A 26028-nucleotide genomic window follows, 5' to 3' on the forward strand; every position below is an offset into this window, starting at 1 on the left:
GACCCTGACCCAACTGCTACTGGTGGCCAGGCTCTGAGAAGTCAGGGTATGCACGGAAAAGAGGAATGGAAAAGAGGAAAAAGAGGAAAGGAAAGGGAAGAGAACAAAGCAGAGAAGGGTGGGGTGAGGGACTACACAGGAAAGAAGGAAAGAACTGAAAACACAGCTGGGTCCTGGCAGGAGCTCCACATCCCTTCACAGCCTCAAACTAAACCAGAACCCGGCTTCCTCACACCACCACTGCCACCCCAGCTGTAAACTACTCAGGAAGATGGAAGTGACTCCACAGAAAAAACAAGGGAAGGCAAGAGAAAGGAAATTCAGCACCAAATATGATGTTAAAACCTAGCAAGTAGTCTTACTCCTCACAGGGAACAAAACTTTCAGGGAGTCTCACATTACCACAGAGCTCCCGCAGACTCGTGATTTGTAAATGTTTGGTTATCTGCATAGTGTTACTGTTGTTTTGGCAGAGGAGTCCTTATTTCTCCCCAAACAAAATCTCACAGAGGGCTAAAATGCCGAAGATGGAAAAATATAGCCATTCCTCTGATGAGAAGACACCCCTCTCCAGCAGCCCCTGCATATCTCAGGGGCACAGTGTGAAAATCTAAGCAACAGACTGCGAACTACAAGCGGCAAGAAGCCAGCTCACCCAGGAGGCCCGCCCACCTTGGTGGGGGGACAGGGGACCAGCTCACAGAGGGGGTGGGGAGCCAGCTCACCTGACGGAGGCCCGCCCAAGGCCCACACAACACCAGGAATAATACAGGAGATGGTATGTGCCCCAACACTACTGAGACCTCCCTCTGCAAGACCCTTTCACAGAAAGAAGTGATTCGCTCGTGTTCGTCCTCATACTCCTCTCACTCAACCCACCTTCCCTACCCCCCAAGTGCACACACACTGCACACGCACACACACCTGACACAGAGAGTCACGCGCATCTAGCTAGCAGCAGTGCACACTCACTGACCAGGGCTGGTAATTCCTCAATATTTGGTAGTGCTATTTCATAGTGGTCTGGGAATATAACAAGTTTGGCTTCGTCTTCATATTCGTAATCGTCGCTATTTAAATCGTCATCAGTATCTAGATCTGAGGAGAAAACAAAAACAGAGAACAAGAAGTGAAGAGAGAACATTCTACACCAAGCCAGCACTCACTGGGAAAGCCAGCAATCCACAGCAATGACAAACAAAGGCCATTACATTTATGATTCCCTCCTCTGACAACCATCCATCTGTCCCAAACCAGGAGTAAATGTAGGCCTACCATCTTTCCTAAGTTATGAATACTTATTAATAAGTGACAGATGTATAGACTGAGTCCTATCATACAGCTTTCCAATTAAAATAGATACATGTGATAGATATTCAATCTTTAAGGACTTTTAAAGGAATAAATTGTTAGTTATGATTTGCAGGGTACCTGCCCCTGACTGAATAAGAATGGGTTGGAATGTTTTTCACAACACTGAAAGATGGAAGATAGCACAGGGTTTCAGAAGTGATAACCCAAGGTTCAATTCTAGCTCCAAAATTTAATGTAACTTTGAGCAACTCACAAACTCTCTAACCTTCGTTTCCTCCCGTGTAGAATGGAGTTAATAGCTCTTACCTCCCACAATTTATAGGAGGGATATATAAGAAATTGCAGACAAGAGATCTGGCACATAACAGGTAGTCAATAAATGATGGCCATTATTTAAAAATAAAATCTCAACCTCCCTCTCCCTGTCCTGGTCTCTCTCTCCCCTTCCCCCACTAGGGGTTACTAAGATATTGCATATAGTAAAGCGGGGGGTGGGGGGGTGGCGGAAGGGAACTCCATAATATAAGTAGTCCTGTTGTCCTCAGGCTGTGCGAATTATCAGTAAGAAAACTGAGCTCCTCTAGCCTGTTATTTACCAAGTCATCACCTATGTGCTTGGCTAATCTCTGGTAAAGGTTAGGTGAAGGCTCAAGGAAATGTCTTGTCACAATATTTACATGGACATTTCAGCCTTACATTCACAGGGATGCCAGGATCCCAGATCATGTTTGTATATTTGGCTGTTTGGAACTATGGTGACAAAAAGCTATTGAGCCATATTCCACTCCCACCACACATAAACAGGTACACAAAAAGGGGTGTGTAGACAGGAAAAAGCTCTTTTCCCAGACGAAGTAGCCGCCTGAGAACCGAAGGATCTAGGTTCTGTTATTACCTTGTTGTTTGTCTCCAACCACAAACCTAATGTCTTTTTGTGTATGGCGCTGCTCCCGAATTCTCAAAAGGAGGGCAATGTTAAGTGGAAAATGAGGTACAGCAAGACAGTCTTAACAATTTTTAATAAAAGGTTCCAAATACTAAGAATCAGAAATATCAAAATAAATCACCAACATTATTAGATAGCTATAAGAGGTCAGTTTGACAATGGCAAAGGTGATTCTAAGAGTTTAACAAGTCATTAAAGGTGTTATTTGCTAAATGGAATGCCGCCCAATTCATGAATCATTTAATAAAAGCAAACAGATTTTCAAATTGTTTTTAAAAGTCACTAAAGGCATTTATTTAAAGGAACTGATTCACACAAAGACATTCTACATGTATAAAAATTCGGATGCCTCAATATCTATAATTTTTAAAATTAGAGCCTAAATGTTCAATGAGAATGGTGTTGAACCCAAGAGAATATTATTTAAATGATATTAAGTTAGACAACGTAGAAACACAGAAATATTTACCCTATATCAATGTTAAAAATACAAAATTCAGGGCACCTGGGTGGCTCAGTCAGTTAAGTGCCGGACTTTGGTTCAAGTCATGATCTCACGGTTCACAGGTTCAAGCCCCACATAAGGCTCTGTGTTGACAGCTCAGAGCCTGGGGTCTGCTTCAGATTCTGTGTTTCCCTCTCTCTCTGCCCCTCTCCTGCTCACACTCTGTCTTTCTGTCTCTCAAAAATGAATAAATGCTAAAAAATTTTTTTAATACAAAATTCATCTTCACTATAAAGACAGCTTTGTAAAAGTTATGCCCATAGACAAGCAACAGAAGGAAACTTGAACAAAATGAAAACAGTGAGTGGGTGGGCTTTTTTCTATTCTTAAATCTTTATTATATCTTTTATGACAATTTTAAGGAACCGAAGTACAACCCTTTTGATTTTGTATACAGAGTCGTCTCATATAACATATTATCTCAGCACCTCTTGTCCACGGAAAACACATTCACTTAATGCTAAGTCAAATCTTACCTGGCCAAACACAATGATAAACTAAGTCTAAAAAAATCCTCCTCTGTCATTTACTAACTATGGAACCCTGGGCAAGCTCTTTCCAAATTCCTTTTCCTCAGGAGTAAGCTACGAATGTTATCTACCCCACAAGATTGTTGAGAAGATTAAACAAGATAAGGTTTTAAGGCATGTAGTATAGGATCTGGCAGGTATCAGGGGCTCCACGGATAGCAGCCTCCATCTTCATTATCCCAGTCCAAAGCAATCCTGAAATAAGTTTCAGAAAGGCCATGATATCACATGGGGATCCTTGCTTCCAGACTGTATGCTGTCAGAGCAGGAAACCAGTCATATTCCCTTTACATATCCTGAACCCCTGCACAGTATCCAGCACACAGCACACACTCAGTAAATGTGAAAGGAGACTAAAGGAAGTTAAAGACCCCAAAATGCTACAGACAGCAGCTAAGCAAGAGCATCAGAAGGGTAGTTGTGGGTTTTTAAATTAGTAACTGATACGTGTTTAATAATAAGCAAAACTGCTGTTGTGCAAAAAAGCAGAACTTTACTGGGGTTCTTTTTTCCCCCTTTTTTAAGTAGGCTTCACACCCAGTGCAGAGCCTAAACTCAGAACCCTGAGAGAGCAAGACCTGAGCTGAGATCAAGTCCGACACTTAACCAACTGAGCCACCCAAGTAACCCTGTGTTGAGCTTCTTTATACTTAGTTTATAATTGCTTTTTTTGTTGATTTTTTAAAACCTTTATTTATTTTTTGAGAGAGAGAGAGAGACAGACAGAGTGTGAGCATGGGCAGGGCAGAGAGAGAGGGAGACACAGAATCTGAAGCAGGCTCCAGGCTCTGAGCTGTTAGCACAGAGTCCAATGCGGGCCTGAACTTACAGACCATGAGATCATGTCCTGAGCTGAAGTCAGACACTTAACCGACTGAGCCACCCAGGGGCCCCTATTTTTATTTTTAATACAATGGGATGGAAGGGGGGCCATGATCTTTCCCAAACATTTTTATCCAAATGAGGCGAAAGTCGGCAGAAGCAACTTACACTCTGATTTTAAGGGACAAATCTAAGGTTTCTCCTAAAATATATGACCCCACAGTCCTAAGTATAAATCTACAATTTCCAAATTTCTCTAATGAGAGTCTTACCACCCCAAAAACAGCTAGTTGAGGAACCTACAGAGAAATTATACCCTAAGGACCAGTAGAACTAGGACCCCCCTCTCCCAGTAGCTACTTTCCACTATGGCTATTAACTGGCAACACCTGAATGGTTTTTTCCTAAATCTAAAAAATAAATAAACAAACAAACATCTTTATTTTGTTTATATTTTGAGAGTGCGCGTGAGCTCATGAGCAGGAAGGGGCAGAGAGAGAAGAAGAGAGAAAATCCCAAGCGAGCTCCACGCTCAGCCCAGAGCCCAACACAGGGCTCCATCTCACAAACCCCGAGATCATGACTTAAGGCTGAAATCAAGAGTCAGATGTTTAACTGACTGAGCCACTCAGGTGCAACTAAAAAAAATTTTTTTTAATATATTTTACCAATTCTACTTCAATGTTCCTCTCAGATGCCTGGGAGAAGTGGCTGGAACACACCCAGTTCCGAGAAGTAACTTTCCTAAACTGCGAAGTAGCACCGTGGAAAAGAACCCTGCATCAGATCAGGGCTCTGACGCCCAGCTCAGAGTTCTCCCAGCCTGACCAGATTGACTAGTGTGTACCTACAGGTGAGCAGTTTGGATGCTCTAGTGCTGTGAAATCTGCACGATGGAGGAAATCTCCTTGAACACAGATCCTGTTCTGGGACCTACTTCGGAAGGAAATGGCAAAATGGAGTTTACTAGAGCCTTCTGGCCATTATAGGTACAGTTGAGTTTTCTGAACAGGCCCTCTTCTAGAACTTTCCACAAATGCTTTGTTTTCAACCTACTTCTCATCAAGTATGAATGCTAGGGCTAAACCAAAAAAGGGGAAATTTAAGCTCTCTGAGATTTGGAGATGGTTCTTTAATGTCCCAGACTTCAGACACAGAAGAACTTGACTCATTTACTCCTATATGTGAAAGTGGTGGGAAGGAGGGGAAGTCAATAAAATTGTGAATATTTAACACTATTTGTGACATACTAAAGACATGCACTAAATGCATTAGCAGCTATTTCTACATCTATACTCATTTGTAGCTTGATTGTAAAAAAATATGTAAGATGAGGCCAGAACCACATCATGAGTCCTGGGGTATTTCTTTGAGGATCCTGGACTCCCTTATGTTCTTCTCTTCTTTCCATTCATCTCATAAAACAGTAAGTTTTGTATCAGCTTAGTCCAAAAATTCACAATATCCCATAGTGTTCTAAGTTATCTTTTGAAAGACAATCTCATAGCATCCCTCTCTAGCTTAAAAACATTTACACAGAGCTACCCGCTTTCTCAATACACAGCAACGTTAAACATCCCAACAATTTTTGCACTGAGGCCCTAAGCTAAAAGAAATGCCTAATGGCTCTGTTTACTCGGTAGTTAGGTCCAAACAACTTAATAAATATTTATGTTCTAATGATTTAGTAACCATTTGGAAAGATAATATACATAAATTGAAAGAAAGAAACGTTTTATTTCACTCTTAAATAACCACAATCCCTTATGTGTGCACCTGTTGGACACTGCACAACTTCTCCTTGAGTCAGATGTTAACACCACCTCCCTCATTTTCTGTTCCACATTTATTTTCATATGGCACTTGCCTTTTACCATAGAAACCACCAAAAAAATCAGCTTCCCAAAGAGGTGAAGTCACTGAAAGGACTATACTTTAGTGAAGGAGGATACTCCAATAGTAAAACTACACACAGGTAATGTGTGTAGTTCATGCAATGTTCAGGTACCACTGTTGTTTCCTTGAAGAGTTAAAAATACCCTGTGGTACACCTGTGAGTTCACTGTAGCACCCTAGGGTGCCTTGGAGCACAGTTTGGAAACTAAGTGTTAATGGTTCCCAACTGCCTACAGGGAAAAAAGTCTAAAAGCATGGTTACGTCTACACCATTGAGGAATATACAAGATATACAAAAATGTATGAACAGAAATACTGTTTGTCTTTGCGGAGAGTAACCAAGGAGCTAAGAGACAGAGAAGCAAGAATAACTTACGTTTCATTATAGAGCCCCTCATAACTCTTCAATTTTAAGGGATGTCCAAAAAACATTGTTCTAAAAATGTTTTTTAAATCCTAAACATAAAAAGTAAAAAATTTAAGTGGTTCGAAAATTAACAACAATTGTCACTGTTGATTATAAAAAATAAAAACACACATCAGCAAAAGCTAGAGCTGTGGCAAGGATCCTTAACTGTGACTTCACCTGAATGGACATCAAAGTAATCAGGAAGACTGACTTGAATGTTGAAGGGCAAGATGGTGCTCAGGAGATATGGATAAGCCATTCAGCACCAGCTAATGGCCTCAGTTTCCCTTATAAAATCTGAAATCATAAGTGAATGATTACAATGTCACTGTTGAATCAGTGAAAAAGGAATTGATCACCAAGTCATGAAGTGACTGGGGGAAAAGAAGCTCAATGAGAACGCGTAAGTCAGCTGCATCTATTTTATGAAGGGAAGAGGGACACCATGATGACATTTCAATAGCAATGAAAATGTGCTTTCCAGTCTCCAAAGAGACTGTATAAGAGAGTTCTGATCTCTTCCTCTCCAAGAAGAGACAACCCCAACATCCCTCTTAGGTAAGGAGTCTGTGGCACAGGCTACAAGCTGCCTCCCAGCAGCCACTCTACCCTGCTTCCTTTGTAACAGACTTTACTCAATGAGGCCAGCTAATAAATTTTATGTACTTTCCAGTCTCCTATACAGCACATGGTATGGCCACATGACCAAGTTCTGACCAGAGAGGTGTAAACTGAAGTGTTGCTTAGGGATCTGTTAGAAGGCTGACAAAAGTAAGCTGACTCCACTGGGAATATAGTTTTGTTTTTGTTTTTGTTTTTGTTTTTGTTTTTGTTTTTGTCCTTTCCCTCTTCACCTATGCTTTCTGGGATGGGGAGGTAATGGCTGGAGTTCAAGCAGCTATTTTGGACCATGGAGAGACCATAACATTAGAATCACAGGCCAGGATGTGGGGGGGAAGCAGAAATATGGGAAGAGTCTAGATCCTCATGAACCTGAGGACATCATATCAGCCTGGACTTGCTGCTTCCCAACATCCTCTACATGAGAGAAAAATAAACATCTACTTTATTTAAAGTCACTAATATTTTAAGTTTTCTATTCCATATACCAGATTGAAGCCTAATGTGGTCCTTCACTGAAATTAATGCACAGGCCACAACAACCTGAAAACAGCTGTGATCAGTGTAACAAGAGAGAAGTCACTGGTATTGGGGGACACGGAGCATCATATCAAGGGAGCCATAAAGGTGGGCTTGCAAAACCAAATTCTTACTGGGATGAAGTAACTAATTTCATTTGTGAAGCATCTGGGTAAAAAACAATAGAGAGAAACAGGGCCTTGGGCAAGCCCCAAAGTAACAATGAAATTCAAATTAAAAAATTTTTTAAACCTGTACAGTCCAAATAGAATATTTTTCTGGACTATGAGTTTTAGGTACCTTCTGTGGTTTCCTAAGATATGGAATGTTGAGTAAACACAGACAGCAACCCGTAGAAATGGACCCGCTGAAATGAAATGGTAGGTTAGCATTTCCAGGAAGCAAGGGAAGAGGTCGACACAGTATGAAACACAAAATCTCAGTGCTTACTTTTGGCTTAATTCTTAAAATAGCTAAGGGACACCTGGTGGCTCAGTTGGTTAAGCATCCAACTTCAGCCTAGATCATGATCTCATTGTTCCCAAGTTCGAGCCCCACATCAAGCTCTGTGCTAACAGCTCGCTCTCTCAAAATAAATAAAACATTAAAAAAATTTTTAATTTCAAGTAGCTACTTTACCATATCCTCTACCACCAAAATGACCACTAGGGAAATCAAACTGGAAGGTCTTCCAGGCAAAAGACACAAAAGAGGTCAGCTAATGTCTTCATCAACCAAAGAAAATAATAAAAACAAAACAGTAATTAAAAATGTTTAATTATTTCCACCTCCAAGAATGCCATGCTGATGTCATTTAATTCAGAAGTCACATTATCTCTACTTGTAGAAGGAAGCCTGTAGCTAATAATCAAAGCATCAGAATGCATCCAATCATTTCAACTTTGGGCCCACTCTGAGCTGGTCTGGGTTTAGTTGGTTGATTTGGGTTGTGGTCCAAAGACCACAGAAAGGTGGGAAAGATTGGCCAGGCTGGAAAAGCCACCAGCAGATAAGCCTCATAAGGAAAACCACTATTGAACACCAGGACAGAAGACCTCAAACACAAGCCCAGTGTGGGCTCCTTCTCCAGGCTGGGAGGGCACTTGGTTCCATGACTGTCTCCAACGGATTTCCTTCCCAAACAATTAATGTGTCTCTTCATTATAACAGTAGCACATGTTTGTTACAGCAAAACTTTAAATACAGATAAGCAAAAAAAGAAAATAAAAATCACCTGAATCCCACCACTGGAAAAGAGCTAATATTAACAATCTGGAATATATTTTGCCAGATTCTTCTGGACTCTCAGTTATATATGTATACATGTATGTATATGCGCACACATGCATATACCCACATGCATACATATATGTACACACATACGTACATACATGCATATGTGTGTGTATATCTCTTTTTACCAAAATTAAATCATAACATGCAAACAATTTTTAAATTTCTTTCAAACAATAATCCTATGCATTGAGGGATAGAAACTTGCTTGGTCAAAAATGATCAAACCAGTTTTTCTCCTGGCAAAAGCATATCAGAAGCTTAACATGAAAAATGATCATGATTATAGGATACAGAAAGCAATGCTCATTTACATGAATAAAACTGTCTCTTCGAAATGAGGGAAAAGAAAACCACTGCTAGGCACACACCACAGTAGCCACTGTGGCAGGCAAGATCCCCTGACAGATGATAAAATTAGTGTGCACAACTTTGAAGAGAAACAAGATATTAGCATAGCCTCAAAGTATTACTCCCAAGCTATTTATTAATTACACTGAATCTTCACAGTGGAGACACGCAGCAGACACAACCTTAACAAGGGATCAAGGTTAACAGCATCCATATGAAGACATCTCAGTGTCACATGCCTCCCAGTATCATGCACTAAGGCAGGCACATCACCTCTGTGGTGCTCGTGCCAAAAACTCAACACTTTAGAACTATGACGAAATGGACAAACCCAAATTGAGGAACATTCTACAAAAGTAACTGGCCAGTACCCTTCAAAATTGTCAGAGTTATTAAAGACAAAAAAAAAAAAAAAGACTGGGGAACTATCAAAGATGAGACAGGATTAAGGAAGGATGACAAATACAACATGGGATCCCCTCCCCCCCCCAAAAAAAAGAGAAAAATAAAGAAAGGACATTAATGGGAAAAAATGGTGAAATCTGAATACAAAGTCTATAGTTAGGCTAATATTAAAAAAAGAAAAAATGTCTCTACTCTCAGAACAGTGAAAAAAAGAGAGCAGAGGCAGAATCACAATTACTCTACAGTCACTGTAAGTATAATTGCTTCAAACCACTAACCCCAACTAAGAGTATTAGAAGCATCCTTCACCACTATGTAAACACAAAGTGGAGGCAGACCATCCCGAGTTAAATTGGTACATCTTATCCTTAAACTGTAGAACAATAAATAACCTAGTATTCCAAACCAGACATGCACATGCACATACGTACACACACAGAAAATTTGGCACACTATTGATAACTATTTACATTACCTAAAAAAATCTTGGAATTCCTCCTTTTTGGTAAAGCTCCACCAGATGCCCCTCTTACCTTCTGAAAAGAAAACAAGAGATTGTTAAAATGCAGTGTGCAGAAGACACAATGGGGGGAGGGGTTGAGGAGGGAACAGGTTCTCAGTTGTTAACGAAAGTCCAAGAGGAAATAACTCAATCTGACCAGAGATTCCAGGACAAACCAGAACTTGACCCAAGTCAATGGAGGTAGGTGAAGGGCAAAGCTATTGTTCCACATGATTATTTTCATCAAATTATCAAGACCACTTCTGGAAAGGGATGTGGAACCGGGGATCAAGGTGAACTAGACATTTCAACTTTGAATCAGCACATGATCCCAAGAGGCTGGAGTCCACACCCAACCATGGAGCGACTCTGGAGAGATGGTGGTGGATCCCGGAGGGAAGGCTCTTGCTCCCCTGCTACCCACTGGGTCCCTGTGCTTTGTCCTGGGCATGCACCAAAATTACTGTTGAAAGAGCCTCTGACATTCTGGTCTATTAAATCTCAATCTAACCTCCCTAAAAATATTGGGGCACCAACTAATGGTTAGTTGCCATGTTAAGTTTTGTGTATTTTCTACCTCTGGTGGAAGTACCTGACAGCAGCGAAATAAATGCCCATCAAGGGGTTAAGCAAAAGAAGCCATTCATTATCCTTCTGACAAAAGGGTTTTACTTTTACAAAAAATTTTACTCTCTAACAGGATTATAAATTTTTTATTCAAATGGCCAGAACCACATTTCCACAGTTTGTTGTCTCAGTTATTAGAAAAGAGGACATTTCCAGCACACCATGGTGCGACGGTCAAAGCCTGGCATCTTTTCAAGTGGCTACATGTTACGGCAGCATCAAGGCCTTGCTGCTGCTTTAGTTTGTTCCCTTATCAGTCTTCAGGCTCCTTTGCCACATTTTATCATTTGGCATTGAAGGCTGACTCATCTTTGTGATTCTCACATTAAGTTTTACAGCTACTACCATAAGTTTATGGTTCACATCTTAAGCAAGTGAATATGGTAGAACACGTTGGCTCAAAAACCTGTCCCTCCAACTACTCATGCCAAATTCACGTCACCTCTCTTAGAACCCCTCTCCTCCAGGGTCTCGGAGCCCCTGTTGCTCTCCCCACACCCCCACGTGCCTACATCAAAAAAGGGATGAAATACAACTTGTACCAAAGGCACATTGAGCAGTCACTTGCAATCTCTCTACAGAAGTTTCTGGCATGCTTTTAACTTTTCCAACCTCTCTGTCTCCTCCACTCCGGCAGGATGAGACAGGGAGAAAAGAAGGAGAAGGACTACATGAAGACCTGCTAGAATATGAGGCTCTCCTTGTGAGAGTCACACCTTAGACTTGGATTAGATCCACCTCCTTATAAGAAAAACAAAAACAAAACTAGGTCTTCCTTCCCAAAACCATCATCTCTGGGCCTGCCTCAGTCTCCACTAGAAATTAACAGAGTCTGAAAAAAAAGGAACTCCTCAGTCAGCAAACATGACTGTGCCCAGGGGTCAGGCTTTAGGCTGGCACTGAAGCTGCAAAGTGAATGAAGACATGTTCCATCCCTTGATGCGCCCACCAGCACAGTAGGAGAACATATATACAGGGGCGCCTGGGTGGCTCAGTCGGTTAAGCATCCTACTTCAGCTCAGGTCATGATCTCGCAGTTTGAGGGTTCGAGCCCTGCATAGGGTTCTGTGCAGACAGCTCAGGGCCTGGAGCCTGTTTCAGATTCTGTGTCTCCCTCTCTCTCTGACCCTCTCCAGCTCATGCTCTGTCTCTCTCTGTTTCAAAAATAAATTTTAAAAAAGTATTATGGGGCGCCTGGGTGGCTCAGTTGGTTAAACATCTGACTTCAGCTCAGGTCATGATCTCACAGTTCGTGGGGTCGAGCCCCATGTCGGGCTCTGTGCTGACAGTTCAGCCCCTGGAGCCTGCTTCAGATTCTGTATCTCCCTCTTTCTCTGACCCTCCCCTGCTCATGCTGCCTCTCTCTCTCTCTCTCTCAGAAATAAATAAAAAAATAAAAAAAAGATTTTAAAAACTATTAAAATTTTTTTTAATTTAAAAAAAAGGAGAGCATATATACAAACAGCACTATAGATTCTGGTGAGTATTAAGAGAAGTGTGAAAAAGGGAGGATTATAAGGAGCAAATGACAATTCTTCTGGTGTGGAGGCTGTAGGGAGGGTTGGTCAGGTAAGAAGAGCAGCAGATCTGGCATTTAGCAGCTGCTCAGCAAATATTTATTCAATGGATAAATGGATGGATGATGGATAGATGGATGATGGATGAACAGATGAATGGATGGATAGATGGCTGGCTGGATGGCTGGATGGGGGGTGGACAGGTAGATGAATGGATGGATTGGTAACTGGATGGATGGAAGAATGATAGATGGATGAAGGTATAAATGGGTGAATGGGTGGATGGATGGATGGATGGATGGATGGATGGATGGGTGATAGATCGATGAATGTATGAGTGGATGATGATGGATGGATGGATGGATGGATGGATGGATGGATGGATGGATGATAGATAGATAGACAGATGGATATGCCAACCACAAGGATACAACAGGTATAAGAGGAATGAGGCATCCCAGAGAGGAAAAACAGCATGTACAATGAAATCATAATGTATTCCAGGAAGGAGAAGTGGTTAGATATGTCTAGAGCACAAAGCTGATATAATAAAAGTAAGAGTCAGAAAGGGTATAGGGACCAGATCATGGAAGGCCTTGTAATCAAATACAAAAGAATTTTGGACTTCATCTTGCAACAAAGGGAGATAGCAGAGATTTAAGCTTCAGAGTGCTACCAATACATGCATTTGAAAAGATCACTCTTCGTGTAGCATGCAGATGGGAGTGGGATGGAAGGCAGCAAGTTTGAAGGAAAGGAGATTAGTCAGGAAGCTAATGCATTAGTCCTTTTAAGGGATAATGAGCCCTCAGACAAAAACAGCAGGGATGGAGAAGACAGGATGGACTTCAGAGCCATTTGGGAGGCCCAGATTACTAGACTTGGTCACCAACCAGCCGTGGAATGAAAGCAGAATCCAAAATGTCTAGGTCTCTAGAATTCAAGACAAAGGACACTCTGAGAAAAAGGACTATTCATGGAGCCTGGACACACTGAGCCTGAAGCACCTATGAGGTGTTCAAGGAGGAAAAACCAACTCAGAGTCAGATGGTCAGCCTCTGGCTCTAGAAAGCTACTGATTAGTAAGTCATGAGTTCAGGGACAGTGATTAAACAAGGAAATGGACAACACTAATGAGGAAGAGCAGTCTTCAGAGAAAGACAGTCCAAAGGCACCCTAGGAAGTTTGGATATTAGAGTTAATGAATGAAGAGCTGCTAGTGAAAGAAAGTCAGAAACGGCTGCCTAAAAAACAGCAGGAAGCCAGGAAAGAATGGGGCCAAAGAAAGCAGGAGAGAAGTTCCAAGAGGAAAACAAGTTCAAATACTTGTAAGGCCAAGTAAAATCAGGGCTGAAATATATCCACCACATGATAAATGAGCGATCACTGCAGCCCTAGCAGTTTAGTGGATTAGCAGGAAGATCAACCGGATGACAAGGCTGAACTTCCAGGGAGGTATAGTAGAGATGATGAGAACAGGAAAGGTTTTAGGGACACTTTAAAGAATGGGATGACCAAATGAGGACACAAAGTATAGTTTGTGGTGTGTTCTTTTTGTTTGTTTGTTTCAAGTTTTTATATAAATTCTAGTTACTTAACCTACAGCATAATACTGGCTTCAGGAGTAGAATTTAGTGATTCACCACTTACATACAACACCCTGTGCTCATCACAAGGGCCCTCTTTAATATCCATCATCTATTTCCCCAATGCTCCACCCACCTCCCCTCTGATAACCATAAGTCTATTCTCTATCATTAAGAGTCACTTATGGTTTGCCTCCCTCCCTCTTTTTTTTTCACCTGTTTATTTCTTAAATTCTATAAATAAGTCAAATCATATGGTATTTGCCTTTCTCTGACTGACTTGTTTCACTTGGCATAATACTCTCTAGCTCTATCCACGACCTTGCAAATGACAAGATTTCATTCTTTTCTTAATGTTTATTTATTTCTGAGAGAGAGAGAGGCTGTGCATGTGAGCAAGTGAGGCATAGAGAGACAGGGATAAAGAGAATCTGAAGCAGTCTCTGCACTGTCAGCACAGAACCTTATGGGGGGCTCAAACTCAGAAAGCATGAGATCATGACCTGAGCTGAAATCAGAGGCTTAAATGACTGAGCCAACCCAAGTGTCCCAAGATTTCATTCTTTTTGATGACTAATATTCCATATATATTTATGGAATATATACATATTTATGGAATGTATACATATATGCGCACCACATCTTCTTTATTCATTCAGCAGTCTTTGGATATTTGAGCTCTTTTCATAGTTTGGCTTCATTGATAATGCTGCTATAAACATTGGGGTGCATGTGTATCTTCAAACCAGCATTTTTGTATCCTTTGGATAAAGACTTAGCAGCACAATCGCTGGATGGCAGAGTAGTTCTATTTTTAATTCCTTGAGGAAACTCCACACTGTTTTCCAGAGTGGCCACACCAATTTGCATTCCCATCAACAGTGTAAGAGGGTTCCCCTTTCTTCACATGCTGGCCACCGTGTGCAGTTTCTTGTGTTGTTAATGTTAGCCATTCCAACAGGTATGAGGTGGTATCTCATCATGGTTTCGATCTGTATTTCCCGGATGATGAGTGATGTTGAGCATCTTTTAATTTGTCTGTTGGCCACTTGGATGTCTTCTTTGGAAAAATGTCTATTTGTGTCTTCTGCCCATTTCTTAACTGGATTATTTGGGGGGGGGGTGTTGAGTTTGATAAGTTCTTCATAGATTTTGGATATTAACCTTTTATCAGAGATGTTATTTGCAAATATCTTCTCCAGTTCCATAGATTGCCTTTTAGTTTTGTTGACTTCCTTTGCTGTGCAGAAGCATTTTATACTGATGAGGTCCCAATAGTTCACGTTTGCTTTTGTTCCCTTGCCTCCAGACATGTCAAGTAAGAAGTTGCTGTGGCTAATGTCAAAGAGGTTACTGCCTGTGTTCTCCTCTAGGATTTTGATGATTTCCTATCTCACATGTAGGTCTTTCATCCATTTTGAATCTGTTTTTGTGAATGCTGTTAAGTGGTACTGTTTCATTCTTCTGCATGTTGCTGTCCAGTTTTCCCCACACCATTTGTTGAAGAGACTGTCTTATTCTTTCCTATTTTATCAAAGATTAGTTGACCATATAGTTGAGTCTATTTCTGGGTTTTCTATGCTGTTCCATTGACCTATGTGTCTGGTTTTGCACCTGTACCATACTGTCTTGATCACTACAGCTTTGAAATGTAGCTTAAAGTCCAGAATTGTGATGCCTCTAACTCTGCTTTCCTTTTTCAAAATTGCTTTGGCTATTCAGGTATTCTGTGATTCCATACACATTTTAGGATTGTTTGTTCTAGCTCTGTGAAAAATGCTGGTAGTACTCTGATAGGGGTTGCATTAAATGCATAGATTGCTTTGAGTAGTATAGACATTTTAACAATATTTGTTCTTACAATTCATGAGCAGGGAATGTTTTTCAATTTCTTTGTGTCATCTTTAGTTTCTTTCATAAGTGCTCTATAATTTTCTGCATACAGATATTTTACCTCCTTGGTTAGGTCTATTCCTAGGTATTTTATGGTTTTTGGTGCAATTATAAATGAAATTGATTCTTTAATTCCTCTTTCTGCTGCTTCACTGTTGGTATATAGAAACTCAACATATTTCTGTACATTGATTTTGTATCCTGTGACTTTGTTGAATTCATGTATCAGTTCTAGCAATTTTTTGGTGGTCTTTCAGGTTTTCTACATAGGGTGTCATGTTGTCTGCTAATAGTGAAAGTTTCACTTCTTCCTTGCTGATTTGGATGTCTTTTATTTCTTTTTGTTGTCTGATTCCTGAGGCTAGAACTTTCAGTACTATGTTAAATAACAATAATGAGAGTGTTGTTCCCGACCATAGAGGAAAGCTTTCAGCTTTTCCCCACTGAGGATGACATTAGCTGTGGGTCTTTCATATATGGCCTTTATGATGTTGAGGTATGCTTCCTCTATCCCTACTTTGTTAAGGGTTTTTATCAAGATGGATGGTGTATTTTGTCAAATGCTTTTTCTGCATCTATTGTGAGGATCATGTGGTTCTTATCCTTTCTCTTATTAATGTGGTGTATCACGTTGATTGATTTGTAAATATTGAACCACCCCTGCAGCCCAGGAATAAATTCTACTTGATCATGGTGAATAATTCTTTTAATGAACTGTTGAATTCAATTTGCTAGTATCTTGTTAAGAATTTTTACATCCATGTTCATCAGGGATATTGGCCTGCAATTCTTTTTAATGGGATCTTTGTCTCATTTTGGAATCAAAGTAATGCTGGTCTCACAGAATGAGTTTGGAAGTGTTCCTTCCATTTCTAATTTTTGGGAACAGTTTAAGAAGAATAGTTGTTAACTCTTTTTTAAATGTTTGATAGAATTCCCCTGGGAAACCATCTGGCCTGGACTTTTACTTGTTGGGAGATTTTTGATTACTGATTCCATTTATTTGCTGGTTATCAGTCTGTTCAAATTTCCTACTTCAGGTGGTTTAAAACGTTTCTAAGAATTTATCCATTTCTTCCAGATTGCACAATTTTTTGGCATACAATTTTGCATTACATTCTCTTATGTTTATATTTCTATGGTGTTGATTGCAATCTCTCCTCTTTCATTCATGATTTATTTGGGTCCTTTCTCTTTTCTTTTTTAAAAGTCTGGCTACAGGTTTATCAATTTTATTAATTATTTCAAGAAACCAGCTCCTAGTTTCATTGATCTGTTCTACTGGATTTTCTGTTTGTTTGTTTTCACATCATTTATTTCTGCTCTAATCTTTATTATTTCCCTTCTTCTGCTGGGTTTTGGTTTTATTTGCTATTCCTTTCCTAGCTCCTTTAGATGTAAGGTCAGGTTGTATATTGAGACTTTTCTGGTTACTTGAGGCAGGCCTGTATTGCTATAGAATTCCTTCTTGTTACTGCTTTTGCTGCATCCCAAAGGTTTTAGAGGGTTGTGTTTCCATTTGCATTTGCTTCCATGTATTTTTTTATTTCTTCTTTAATATCCTGATCAACTCATTCATTCTTTAGTAGGATGTTCTTTAACCTCCAATTATTTGTAGTCTTTCTAATTTTTTTCTTGTGATTGACTTCAAGTGTCCTAGTGTTGTGGTCTGAAAATATGCATAGTATAATCTTGATCTTTTTGTACTTGTTGAGGGCTGATGTGTGACCTAGCATGTGATCTATTCTGGATAATGTTTCATGTGCACTCAAAAAAAAATATGTATTCTGCTGAGTTAGGATGAAATGTTTTGAATGTATCTGTTAATCCATCTGGTCCAGATGTCATTCAAAGCCATTGTTTCCTTGTTGATTTTCTGGTTAGATGATCTGTCCATTGCTGCATGTGGGGTATTAAAGTTGCCTACTCTTATATTTTTTTTTTTTTTTATGCTTTNATTCTGCTGAGTTAGGATGAAATGTTTTGAATGTATCTTTTAATCCATCTGGTCCAGATGTCATTCGAAGCCATTGTTTCCTTGTTGATTTTCTGGTTAGATGATCTGTCCATTGCTGCATGTGGGGTATTAAAGTTGCCTACTCTTATATTTTTTTTTTTTTTAATGCTTTATTTCTAGGGGAGAGAGAGAGACAGCGCGAGCAGGGGAGGGTCAGAGAGAGAGGGAGTCACAGACTGAAACAGGCTCCAGGCTCCGAGCTGGCAGTCAGCACAGACCCCGACGCGGGGCTCGAACCCACGAACCGCGAGATCATGACCCAAGCGAAAGTCGGACGCTTAACCGACTAAGCCACCCAGGCGCCCCAGCCTACTCTTATATTGTTATCACTGAGTTTCCTTATGTTTGTTATTAATTGATTTATATATCTAGGTTCTTTCACATTGGAGACATAAACATTTTCAATTGTTAGATCTTATTGGATAGACCTTTTTATTATGATATAGTGCCCTTCTTCATCTCTTGTTACAGTCTTTGATTTAAAATCTAGTTTGTCTGATATACCTATGACTAATCTGGCTTTCTCTTGAGGTCCATTAGCATGATAAATGGTTCTCCATCCCCTCACTTTCAATCTGCAGGTGTCTTTAGATCTAAAATGAGTCTCTTGCAGGCAGCATGTAGATGGCTTTTTATCCATTTTTTTATCCATTCTGACATCCTATGTCTTTTGATTGGAACATTTAGTCCATTTACATTCAGAGTGACTACAGTTAGATGTTAATTTAGTGCCATTGTTATTACCTGTGAAGTTGGTGTTCCTGGAGATTTTCTCTGTTCCTTTCCAGTGTTTATTGCTCTTGGTATTTCTTTCCCACTCAAAGAGTCCTCTTTAATATTTCTTACAGGGCTGGTTTAGTGGTCACAAACTCCTTTAGCTTTTACCTAAGAGTGATGTGTGGTTTTTGTTGTTGTTGTTGTTGTTGTTGTTGTTGTTGTTTTAAGGTGGGAGGAAAAAGCCAGAAGAGGGAGACATTGAAGAAAGGGAGTTAAGGAAGGAGTGAGTTTCCGAGGAGGAGGAAACAGCTGTGAGGACAAAGAGAACATAGCTTTTTTCTGGGATGGAGGAACCAGATGCAATGAGTTCCCAGGAAGCAAGGCAGGAGTTCAGGAAGTTCCTGTCCAAGGTCCCTGTTTTCTCGGTAAAGTACCAGTCAAATTGTTTTCTAAGGATGATGAGAGAGGACGTCGTAGCACCTTGAGGACTGCATCCAGAGTCTAGAGTGGGAGAAGGTACAGGCCAAATTTGTTGAGCAGTGAGTAGACCCAGCAGAAGGGGAAAGACCAAGAGTCTGACATGGCCCCAGATCACGGTCATACAGAATTGTTCACAGCATGCACACAGAAGCCATGATGATGCTGATTGCATGACTGGCTGGAGCTCCGGCGACAGTTAGGTAAGACAAGGGGCAGAGAATCTTTGAGGGCATTGGTGGTAAGATAATGTTTCATGTCATGAGAAGCAGTCTCAACAAACAGAAGGAGTGGCCGCCTGGACACGTCATGGGCCTGGAAATCTCAAGGAGGGAGAACAACAAAATGAAATCAGAATAAATGAGTGACTGACTAAACTGAGAAAGGGTTGTGGTCAGAGAGTGAAATATTTAATTGAAGACTTCAGAGGCAGAACTAACCAAGTGAAATTACCAGAATTCTGCAATTCTGCCACAAGCTTAGTGAGCAAATTATTTCAAGTTTCTGGGCCTCAGTTTCATTCCCCATCCCGCCTCAGTTTCCTAAAACTTCATCGTTTTATACTAAGACATCTGTCCGGGACAAAGCAGACCTCATAAGAATTGCTATGTCCCACATAACAGGAGCAGTGAATGTAAATCATGTAATATCAGGCCAACATTAGATTATTTTGAAACTAATCATTGAGTTGATGGCTTATCTGACCTCCTGGCCTTTCTTCCTCCTCTTCCTCCTACTCTGCCCACTGTCCAATTTTGGGATCCCTCCTTTGTCTGGAACTTAAACAGAGAACATATTAGGTAGGCTAGCGTGAATGATTAGATGAACTTCAAATCAGCATTGACTCTTTAGAAATTCCAACAGTCTACAAGCTATTAGGACTGAATTGAAAGCTGAATAGTGTCACTAAGTATAAAAATCAATATTTGAGGGGCACCTGGGTGGCTCAGTCGGTTATGCATCCAACTTCAACTCAGGTCATGATCTCGCAGTCCATGGGTTCGAGCCCCGCGTCTGGCTCTGTGCTGACTGCCCGCTCAAAGCCTGGAGCCTGTTTCAGATTCTGTGTCTCCCTCTCTCTCTGACCCTCCCCTGCTCATGCTATCTCTCTCTCTCTCTTAGAAATAAATTTTAAAAAATTTTAAATCAATGTTTGAAAATTAATAACATCCCCAAACATCATCAATAACCAATTAAAATATATTAAGAAGTAAAAATAGTTACAAAAATTACAGAGTATTTAAGAAAATCTTACAAAACACAAGCTCTTTTACTAAAATACAAAATATGATTGAAGGAGACAAAGAGAACTGAATAAATAGAGAGTTATGTCTTTTTGAATACTCATTCAATAAATATTTATGAAGTATCTACTATGTGTTGGGGCTGCTAAGTGCTGAGGACACAGAACTGAAGAAAACAGACAAAAGCCTCTCCTCGTGAAGCTTAACCAATGCTATAGATTATAATCTACAAATTCAATGTGATCCTGATCAAAATCTCAACAGGATGTTTTAAACTAGATGAACTGATTCTAAAATCTATATAGAAAAATAAATTTCTAAGCCCAAGAAAGTTCTGGAAAAAGTGTCTGCACTACCAGATATCAAGGCTGGCCACACCAATACAGATTCAGAAAAATAAGATCAACAGAAAAGAACCAGGAACCCCAAAGCAGACCCAACTATGAATGGCAAGTTAAAATAGACAAAAAGAAAGGACAGATATCATATGTTTTCATTCAGAAGTGGAACTTGAGAAACTTAACAGAAGACCATGGGGAAAGGGAAGGGGGAAAAATAGTTACAAATAGAGAGGGAGGGAGGCAAACCATAAGAGACTCTTAAATACAGAGAACAAACTGAAGGTGGATGTGGGGGTGGTGGAGAGGGGGAAATGGGTGATGGGCATTGAGGAGGGCACTTGTAGGGATGAGCACTGGGTGTTTTATGTAAGCAATGAACCACGAAAATATACCCCAAAAACCAAGAGCACACATATACACTGTATGTTAGCCAATTTGACAATAAATTATAATTAAAAAATAAATAAATAAAATAGTTTAAAATGAAAAAAATAAAATAAAATATACAAAAAGATGATACTATAAATCATTTAGAAAGATTGCCCTACGCTTATAATAGCAGAACAACAATTTTCAGTACGGAAAATAAAAAACAGATTCCCATACTTCACACAAATACAATAAACTACAGATGGATTAAAATCTGAAAATGCTAAAACACACATATACTCATGCAACACACATGCACTTCAAAAAAAAGTATTAAAAGAAATATCATTATGACATTGAGTTGGGAAATAATTTTGTAGATAAGATACACACGGCACAATTCATAAGAAAAAAGGTTAATAAACCTAACATTGAATTCAAAACTTCTGTGTAAAAGAATTCATAAATGAAGCAAAAAGATGAGCCATAGGCCATAAGAAAACAGGAAAATCAGAGAAGAGAAAACCAGAATGGCCAATAAACACACATAAAGATGTTTAACCCTCAGAGAAGGAAATGCCAGTAATTTAGATGCCACTTTGCAGCCATTAGATTGGCAAAAATCAAGTCTGACCAAATGTTGATGAGGGTGTGGGAAAACAGGAACTGCTAATCAATGCAGACAGGAGAAGAAATTGGTTGCAACCACTCCGGGGAAAGATTTGGCAATACCTAGCAAAAATGAAAATAAGTACATCCACAAGCAGCATTACCACTTTGAGATATACTTATTTCCAAAATAAATATGACACATGTACCCCCAGGATAAGTGTATAAAAATATTAATTGTTGCATTATTTGTAGGAGCAAAAAAATGGAAACAATCTAAATGTTAATCAATAGAACAAGAGAATAATAAATGACAAGGTACTCATAAGAGGAAATAATAAATAATAAAATGAATTAAGTACATTCAGACTCATTGCAGTATGAATAGATCTGAAAGCAATGTGAAAAAGTAAAGCTCTACAAAGAATTATAAGTAACAGTACGAGAGTATGTATCTACATCTTTAAAACACAAAGTCATTCTACATATTGTTCATGACTATCCATACGTAGATATATAGGAATGAGAACAAATTTGCAGCCACGGTTACTACCAGCGAGGGAAACAAAAGGGACTTGAACTTTCAGGAAAGCTCTTTCTCTCNAAAAAAAAGTCTGAAGCAAAAATATCCAAATATTTTTTATTTGTGATTTTTGCATTTCTGGCATTATTTTGTGTACTTGTCTGTGGTTTTTTGCTTAATTTTGTTTTTCACTCAGTTGACCCATGTCTTGTTAACACCAATCAGAAATTTAGAGGAAGAGAAAATTAAACTGGGTAAGGTAGGGTTTGGGGAAATCTGAATTTCTGCAAAGGGTCCCATTTTTGTTTCCCATCCTCAAAAGGAATCAGAAGTCATGTGGGCACAATAAGCTCTCCACGTGATAAACCACACTACGACAACATCATAGGGCCAGTTCTCCAAACGTGCAGCTCACCTCTCGCACATGTCTTTTCAGGTGCATGTACACACTCTGTCCAGTTTTTCGAAAATGCCTTTCAACGTGTTCCCTTCCAAAGGCCAAAAATGTATTCATGCATACATAGAGTCCACCTTCAGAATTCTAGAAGAAAGAGACAGGTCACAACATTAGCCAAGGATAACTCGCCAAGTCATTTAGGTAAGAAAAAGGGAAGGGAAGGAGGGCAAATGATGAAGACAAAGCCCAGCAAAAGGCCACCTGGCCATCGCAGTCACCTGAAATGACCCTCCGAGGCTCCACAGCCACCCACAGCAGCAGCGTCTGCCCCAACCCTGGATTCCAGGTGCTTGGGACAGCTGCTCACAATCCCCCAGTTGAGCAAGAGCCTCAGAAGGCCTGGGAAATAAACATGCTTGTCTGACTGTCCAAACTGGGGTATGAAACAATAAGGGAAGGAAGGAGCTTAGCCAGTGATCCAGCTACCACCACTGCAATCCTTTCTCATCATTCTCCCTCCTTGATAAGTGCAAGTCTCCAGGAACATAAAGTTTTATATTCTTTTAGCAAGACAGGGTTCTTTGATTCAAAAATATTCTTCTCTTCCTTCAGTGACATATCTGATGGTAGTCATTAATAAATTAGGGTAATGTAATAAATCAATAACTCAATGAGTAGATAATAAAGAATGGAGTGCTGTAATAATCCTAGCTACATATTTTTGCATAGCTGATAAGTGCCAGGTGCTTTTCATGTATTATTTCTAATCCTAACAATACTGCAAGCTGCTTATTATTATTTCCATTTTACAGTTTAAAAAAAGAATTAAGGGGCATCTGGGTGGCTCAGTCAGTTAAGCATCCGACTTTGCCTGAGGTCATGATCTCATGGTTTGTGAGTTCAAGTCCCACATCAGGCTCTGTGCTGACAGCTCAGAGCCTGGAGCCTGTTTCAGATGCTGTGTCTCCCTCTCTCTCTGCCCCTCCCCTGCTAATGCTCTGTCTCTCTCTCAAAAATAAACATTAAAATTTTTTTTTAATATCTAAATATTTTTTAAATGTTTTTAATTAAGGATCAGTCACTTGCCCAAGTTCACACAGCATGGAAGTGTCAGTTAAGTTGCCTCTATTTCTCTTTGTATCCTTCTATGCCACATTTCAAATATTATTTAATTATAGACACACCGCCACAATGAACAGTCAAGGATATTGTTCATATTGTAGATATCTGACTTTCCATGCCAATTTTATCTCTCCTTTTTCTCTCTTTGCTTAACATGCTTCTCTATAAATTTTGCTTGTAAAATTAACCATCTTTTCCTCAATGAAAGTGGATTCTTATTAAGCTCTTATTGATCTAATCTTGCCAAATAATTTTAAAAAACAATTTTTTTTAAAATCTGTCAGAATTGATAGTAAGCACTTATCAAAATTCCTTACATTTTAGTAGAGCACAAATTCAACATCAAAACAGGCATTGATGTTCATTACAAATATATGAAAAATAATTTTTAAGTTCCAGTAACTCATGGTTATTTTTCTTATTTCTAATAAAATTCCCCAACACTGTATCTCCAGCTTGTAAGCCAGACATAAAGGAGTCTTATCACAATGAGGATATTATAACAGCATCAGTTCAAACATGTGCCTATTATTGTAGCAAATACATCGCATAAGGCAAGAAAAGGAAAAAAGCCTAAAGATCACAAAGAAAGAAGTAAATTGGTCTCAATTTGCTGATGACATCATAGTCTACATGGAAAATCCTTAAAAACCTACAAACTGCTAACTAGTAAAACTAATAAGTGAATTTAGCCAGGTCATAGAATGCAGATTTATAGGCAAAAATCAATTTCAATTTTACACTCTGGCAACAAACACTTGCAAATGAAATTTTTAAAATTTGACTACAAAATAGCATCCAGAACACTCAGAATTATTTAGCTTGTGCTTCCGGATAACGTTTTCCCTTTGAAAGAGATCATTTGAATAAAACTAGAAAAGTTACATTCACTTGATCATCAGATTAAATACTTTCAAAAAATTTTTTTTAAAACTAGGTGTTTTATGGGGCACCTGGGTGGCTCAGTTGATTAAGCATCTGACTTCGGCTCAGGTCATGATCTCACGGTTTGTGGGTTCGAGCCCCCCACGTCGGGCTCTGTGCTGACAGCTCAGAGCCTGGAGCCTGCTTCAGAGTCTGTGTCTCCCTCTTTCGCTGCCCCTTCCCCACTCCTGCTCTGTCTATCTCACAAATAAATAAACATTTTTTAAAATTTTAAAAAATAAAAATAGGTGTTTTTTTCATAGTCGCAACCCTTAAAAAAACTTGTATCATTATAATGGCCAGTTATTCATTAAGCCCATTAAATTGAGCACCACGTATTGTAATTTAAAAAAATAATAACATCTCCATTCTCTTCCAATAAAATGGAACCCAGTCAAAAAGAATTCAAACTAGGAGATATACCAGGGAAAATATGAGATTTGTAACGAGGGTTCTGAACTACCACTAATTAGCTCTGTGGCCTAAGGCCGGTTGTCATTCAGTCTCTGAGCTTCAGGATTCTCCTTTATAAGCAAGGCTGCAGCAATAATTCCCACCTTACAGGGTTTCATCAAGTTCAAAGAGGATGAGATGCATTCTGTACAATAAAGCATTCATAGCAATTACTTACTATGAGCTACAGAGCTGTCTGCTACATATATCTCCTACTAGCTCAATCATTTTATAATTGGGGGAAACAAAGAAGGAAACAGTGAGTCTGTCAGCCACACAGGTTGGGGGCAACAAATATTAATGTATCAGAAAAACATGTTAAGCAACAAGCAGGAGAACTAAGAAACCAGCAAGCAAAAGAAGAAAAACATTCAAGTGCTGCATTTTTCTGGAGAAAAATATACGATAGCTATATAATGCAAGAGTTTATAAAGTAATCTCTAAAATAATCACAAGGTCTTTGCTAATTTCATTGCCAAGACTTCTTGACTTCTTAGGAAATTTGATAAAAATTTAATATACCCCAAACATCCATTCTCAGTTTCTGGAGTCACTTGATATTGTCACAAAGTCGATAATCAGAGAGGAAAACGGTTCAGCACTCACAGGCAAATGGCCCCACACAGGAAAGGATTCTATTACAGACATCCATGGGTCTCCTCCATGTGACACACGCTGGCCTCTGCAGCAGTATATGCCCCTCCACTCGGGGCTCGGAGATGGAGGCGCTGCCCACAGGATTTGCCAGCAGAACTAAACCTTCAGGACACAGTGAGACACAAATTCCCTTAAAAGCCACCTCACCTTTTAAAAAACAAACACACACCTCAGTCTAACGGTTTATGTCTTCTTCTCTCCTGCCTTATTAATGTCTAAACAGTGGTCCTATAAGACACTTTCTTCCACATGCAAAGTACTCTATGCCATGTGCTCTGAACAGCTTCCTTCATTAACGATGGCAAGTGAATGCTGACAAGTCTCTCTCTCCCAAAGCACAGAGAACAGTTTTATAGCCTCGGATCAGAGCTGAGCTAACGGAGTCTTAGTTTTCAAATCCTCAAACTCATGCTCTCATTAACCAGCCACACCCCCCACTAAG

General features: G+C 39.6%; 1 protein-coding gene across 1 annotated transcript in view; it reads right to left on the bottom strand.

Moving 5' to 3' along the window:
• Window positions 1–26028, bottom strand: part of USP13 (ubiquitin specific peptidase 13) — a 98930-nt gene that overhangs the window by 69531 nt on the left and 3371 nt on the right. Inside the window, exons 2-4 of the mRNA XM_077770555.1 lie at window positions 22449–22574; window positions 10087–10147; window positions 977–1098 (exon numbers count right to left, since the gene is read on the bottom strand). Of these exons, the coding sequence (XP_077626681.1) occupies window positions 977–1098; window positions 10087–10147; window positions 22449–22574 (309 nt within the window). The remainder of the gene's footprint in view (window positions 1–976; window positions 1099–10086; window positions 10148–22448; window positions 22575–26028) is intronic.

The sequence above is a fragment of the Crocuta crocuta genome, unplaced genomic scaffold (genome assembly GCF_008692635.1).
Source record: "Crocuta crocuta isolate KB4526 unplaced genomic scaffold, BGI_CrCroc_1.0 scaffold256, whole genome shotgun sequence".
In the NCBI taxonomy this organism is placed as follows: Eukaryota; Metazoa; Chordata; class Mammalia; order Carnivora; family Hyaenidae; genus Crocuta; species Crocuta crocuta.